The sequence below is a fragment of the Dendroctonus ponderosae genome, unplaced genomic scaffold (assembly GCF_020466585.1).
Source record: "Dendroctonus ponderosae isolate FM_Combo_2020 unplaced genomic scaffold, Dpon_F_20191213v2 Dpon_F_20191213_1, whole genome shotgun sequence".
Classification (NCBI taxonomy): domain Eukaryota; kingdom Metazoa; phylum Arthropoda; class Insecta; order Coleoptera; family Curculionidae; genus Dendroctonus; species Dendroctonus ponderosae.
Window position 1 is genome coordinate 442,370 of NW_026017110.1, and position 5,324 is coordinate 447,693.

Sequence of the window (5,324 nt, forward strand, 5' to 3'; positions counted from 1 at the left end):
AAAACTCACCTGATCTTACGAGACCCAACGACACACAGCTCTTTGAACTGACATTAACAAAACCCAATTTTAGGTTAGGTTGCAGTTTTAACGGTTACTATAGCGACAATGACGTGAGATATTAAAAACATTATTGTGATGTCAATCGATATATACGAGGCCGTAAATTTAATTATTTTATGAAGAATGTGCCAATAACTCTCGGGGTGCCAACAACTGTAGCGTTTACCCTACGGTGTTCGAAGGCACTTACAAATCCTCGATTTTCGAAATGGGCAGAAAGGCATCGGGATGGATGAAGGAGATGTGGTTATTTTCCATATCCCTAAAAAAAAGCTTCCAGATTACGAACCATTTCTTAACCACTTCACTTACAAGACTTGAAGACGTGACAAGTTGTAAAAGGCGTCGTAAGGAATGTACTGGATTTTATTGTTTGCCAGGAGCAAATCGTGCATTTGGTACATCCCGCGAAACGGCTTGGCTTCAATAGACCTAATTAAATTACTTGCTAAATCTCTAGAAACAATCACTTTTTAGTTAAATTATTCACATTAGCCGACCATTAACTTACAATACTCTGATTTCCCGACAGTTGTTTAGTTGCGGAACCACTTCCAGCTTATTGGACTTAATGTCCCTAGAGAACAAGAAAATTAACTGTGTTTGGTAACCAATCGCCATAAGCTGTGGAACTTACAAGCTCTTCAGTTTGGGGCAGAAAGTGCACAAAGAGGCGGGCACATGGTTCAAACCCGCCCTATCCAGCCTGAGCACCTCCAAAGCGCTGGTTCCATTCAAATGGGGAAACGTTGACAGCTCTTTGGCGTCGGAGAGAATCCTAAAAGGTTTTAATCGATTACGGAAGAACTTTATTTCATCGCATTTCCCACTTTAATGCCATTCATTATTCAATGTTGTTTGAAGCACCAACTTGAGCCATCCTTAGCTATGCCCCGTAGGGTCTAATTGTAGCTGTTCAATATAATTAGAATGTACGTGTGTAATATGTGGATAATCCAACTTTATGAGCCTTTAAGGTAAAGTCGATGCAGTTGTTTGTAAAGCTAGTTTTATTTTTTCTAATTACCAACAGAGACAAGACTTGTCTTATGAGTTAAAGGTCGTATTTTCCATTATCCATGGATTTTTATTCATTACGCTCATGCTGTTATTGGAGACATCGGTAATTAGAAGAGAGAAATTCGTGTTTTCCAACGGCTAATCACTTCGATTTGGTATCGGAAAAAATTCTGGAAAGTGCCACAAATCTCCTATTAAAGTGAGGTTTTTCCCATTTCAAGCCGCAGATTTTCTCTTTCGAGTAATATTCTGGGTCAGCTTGAGAAATGTTTGGTTTTTTCTTCACATTTTCTTTAAAATCCGTCTGTATATACCAACGAACAAACGCTTCTCCTTAGTAACTGGAAACATCCTGGAAACTCCCAGAAGTTTCCTAATCAACTCAGTTTTTCCTCACTTAAAGCTGCCAATTTTTTCTTTCGGGCGATGTTATAGGCCGGATTCAGGAATATTTGGTTTTAGCTGGGTGAATTTTTCAAAAATCCCTGTTTAGCAACGGCCAATTGATTCGATTTAGTATCCTGAAAAAAACCTTAAAACTACCAAAAGTTTCCTATTAAAACGAGGTTTCCCTCATTTAAAGCCGCATATTTTTTCTTTTGAGTGACATTCTGGGTACGCTTGAGAAATTTTTGGTTTCTCCTAGACAATTTTTTTTTAAATCGGTCTGTCTATACCAACGGCGAATCGCTATCCCTTACTAATTGAATACATCCTGGAAACTCCCAAACCTTTTCTAATCAAAAGAGTTTCTCCTTACTTAAAGCAGCCGATTTTATCTTTCGAGTGATGTTATGAACCGCATTCAGGAATTTTTGATTTTACTATGGCGAAATTTTGAAAAATCCATGTTGCCCAACGATCAATCGCTTTGATTTAGTATCTACTAAAATCCTGAAAACTGCCGAAAATTTCCTATTAACGTGAGGTTTTCCTCATTTAAAGCCGCATATTTTTTTTTCGAATGATGTTATGGACCGCATGCAGGAATTTTTAGTTTTTCCTTGGCAAATTTTTGAAAAATTCGTGTTGGCCAACGATCAATCGCCTTGATTTAGTATCTACTAAAAAAATCCTGAAAACTCCCAAAAATTTCCTATTCAAGCGAGTTTTTCCTCATTTAAAGCCGCATATTTTCTCTTTCGAATGATGTTCTGGGCAGGCTTGAGAAATTTTTGGTTTTTCTTGACATTTTTTTAAATCCGTCTATCTATTCCAATGGCCAATCGCTTTCTCTTTGTAATTGAAAACATCCTGGAAACTCCCAGAAGTTTCCCATTCAAGTGAGTTTTTCTTCGTTTAAAGCCGCATATTTTCTGTTTCGAATAATGTCATGAACCGCATTCAGGAATTTTTGGTTTTTCCTTGGCACATTTTTGAAAAATCCGTGTTTTCCAACGATCAATCGCTTCGAGTTAGTATCTGAAAAAATCCTGAAACTCGCAAAATATTCCTATTAAAATGAGGTTTTCCTCATTTAAAGCCGCATATTTTTTCTTTCGAGTGATATTCTGGGCAGGCTTGGAAAACTTTTGGTTTTTCCTTGACATTTTTTTAAAACCGTCTATCTATATCAACGGCCAATCGCTATCCCTTACTAATTGAAAACATCCTGGAAACTCCCAGAAGTTTCCTAATTAAGTGARTTTTYCCTCACTTAAAGCAGCCGATTTTATCTTTCGAGTGATGTTATGGACCGCATTCAGGAATGTTTGCTTTCKTCTTTGCGAATTTTTGAAAAATCCGTGTTCAACGACCAATCGTCTCGATTTAGTATCTGGAAACTCCCAGAAATTTCCTATTAAGTGAGGTTTTTAAGTTTTCCGTGATTATCGCGTTGCGTCGCATCGCCGAGCTCGCTGTGCACGTCCTCTAAAGTCGCTTCTAGCGATTAGGGAAGTTAAAACTTTCTCCAAAAGTGTTTTAAAACCATTACTTAACACAACTTTGAACTTTATCCCAGTAAAAAAATCGGTTCATCTTTTTGCTTAGCAAGATTAATTAAAAGAAAGTTTAGCCTCAACAACGTTATTTGTTGGCGCCGGTATTAGTTATGCAACAGTTAGCAAAAAAATAAGCGCAATATAATACTTGCAGCTTTCGTAGTCTGGGCAAATGGGAAAAAGCATGCAAATCGACGGCCACAAGTGGATTTCCCTTCAACTCCAACAGGGCTAACGCTGGAGTTTGCTGCAAAAGTCCACCTGCAATGTATTTAATCCTGTTGCCTGATATTGACCTGCAAAACAAACCAACGTCACTTCGTTCCATTCAAAATTGCATTTTTTGCGATCAATTAAGGCTTTAAAAAAATATTCATATCATCAAGTAATTTATAGTTAAAGACCATCAAAAGACTGGTCAATTTTGAACGAGTTTGTATGTTGCCACTATTCTCTCTTGGCTCGTTGGGCAATAAAATTGCGAAAAATATGGCGGTTTACAGCCAGAGGAAAATTGCAACCGCTTCACTGTTCAGAGTAGCAAAATTTCCAACTCTTTGTTTTAAAGTTCCAACCGCGCTCCAGCTTTGGCCGTTTGAAGAATGATGTGGAAAAGCAAACAAACATTTGAAAACTTACAACTCTTGCAGGTCCGGAAGTTTGGTAATCGCCAGCGGAATTTGAGTCAGATAGTTGTCATCCAGCTCGCTAAGTCCAACAAATAAAAACTTTTTATCACGCAAACAATAAATATTATTTCCGTTTTTGGCGCATTTGCAAGTGGGTCACACACGATACTTACAGTATTCTTAGGGAACTGATATTCGAAAACGCCAGCTCGTCAATCGACATGATTTGATTCCGCTTAAGCAATCTGGAACAAAGCAAACAGGTCAAGCAATAGCTTAGGTTTGCCTAATCTGAGGCGCCACACTTTAGGTGGATGTTTTTCAGCTTTTTCTTACGAACTGAACAACAGTTTGCTGGAGACGCCTTAATGTTGGCACTGTGTAGAAAAAATGGCATTGAAAAGGAACGGTAGTAAACATGGAAAAGCAATATCAAAGAAAGTACGTGACCAAGTTGAATCGCATGTCATGCGAGGGCCAAGCAGCAAGTTTCCATAACTTTTCCAGAAGTTTTTTTGCACACTCTATTGCTTGTTAATTTGAATTATCTCCACACTATTGGCTGTGCATATTTAAAAACAAAGTTGGAAACACAAACCCACGAAGGCCCACACGGTCGTGTTTCGAATGACGAAGGCTTATCATTTCAAGATAATTTTCCTCTCTCCATAATGGAGTAGCGAGGAAAAATCTCGACGTCGATCTTTGAGCTTTTTATGTAAAAAGATGCAAAGTGGAATTTGCCGTTTTCCCCGGCATTTGACTACGAGTGGGTAGGTGGTATACGCTGCAAGAAATTATATTCACATATCGTTCAACCCATGATAGATAATCGGGAAAATGTTGAGGCTGCAAGGCTAACTAGCTTCAAATCTACCAACTGGACCGACTTCTTACTGGCCTCTGAGCCTTCCAAGCGCTCAACAAAGACCTCTTAGTGTGCGCCAAACAACGCCAAGAAAACCCCCTTAAAGAAATACTTAAGGCTTTCCATAATATATGGCTTTTCCATGTTTGCCCTCATTTTGTCTCAGTAGGCAACCCTAAAGCACCGGGGGTGTCCAGAGTTAAAAATAAACAGCACACTCCCGCAAACTGTGTCGATCGCATAAAAAAGTTGAATAAATTGAATCTACCCTTAACTAGGGTAAACTATATTATATTGGCACTTTAAGAAACATCAGTTTCTATTTCTATGATCTAAAATTTAAAATAATAATTTATAGCAACCCCCATAGCACTATATGTTGCACCAAAGATTTAGGAATCAAACTATCTAAACAAAATCCTTTTTTTTTAATACATATTTTTCAAATAAATCTTGAACTTGAAATACTAAATTATCGCAGTTATTCTTCGAGTAGTATTATTGGCTCTTGATCATACAGTTATTGGCACCTACAGTGACAAAGGTTGAATACGTTTGACAAAAGTATTTATTTAAATTTATGTTACAGACCTTACAAACGCATGTTTTCACATTTGGTGGCATATTGAAATGCTTCCGTGAACAAGTTAAATGATATCATTCATCTGATCATAACGGAGTTGTTTAACATAAGAAGGTTTTTTATCTACATTTTCCGAATTTGTTGGAGGAAATGTTTCAAGAAAAGTGGTCTTTTCTTTCTGAATATTATGAGTGCAGTCTTTTAAAATTTGTTGTTTC

The 5,324-nt window shown here is 37.5% G+C and overlaps 1 protein-coding gene across 1 annotated transcript in view; it reads right to left on the reverse strand.

The window, feature by feature from the left end:
* Positions 1 to 5,324, reverse strand: part of LOC109543104 (leucine-rich repeat-containing G-protein coupled receptor 5A) — a gene marked incomplete in the record, with an annotated part of 85,470 nt that overhangs the window by 11,570 nt on the left and 68,576 nt on the right. Inside the window, 7 exon segments of the mRNA XM_048662730.1 lie at positions 254 to 325; positions 376 to 519; positions 575 to 640; positions 701 to 841; positions 3,179 to 3,322; positions 3,666 to 3,734; positions 3,829 to 3,900. Of these exon segments, the coding sequence (XP_048518687.1) occupies positions 254 to 325; positions 376 to 519; positions 575 to 640; positions 701 to 841; positions 3,179 to 3,322; positions 3,666 to 3,734; positions 3,829 to 3,900 (708 nt within the window).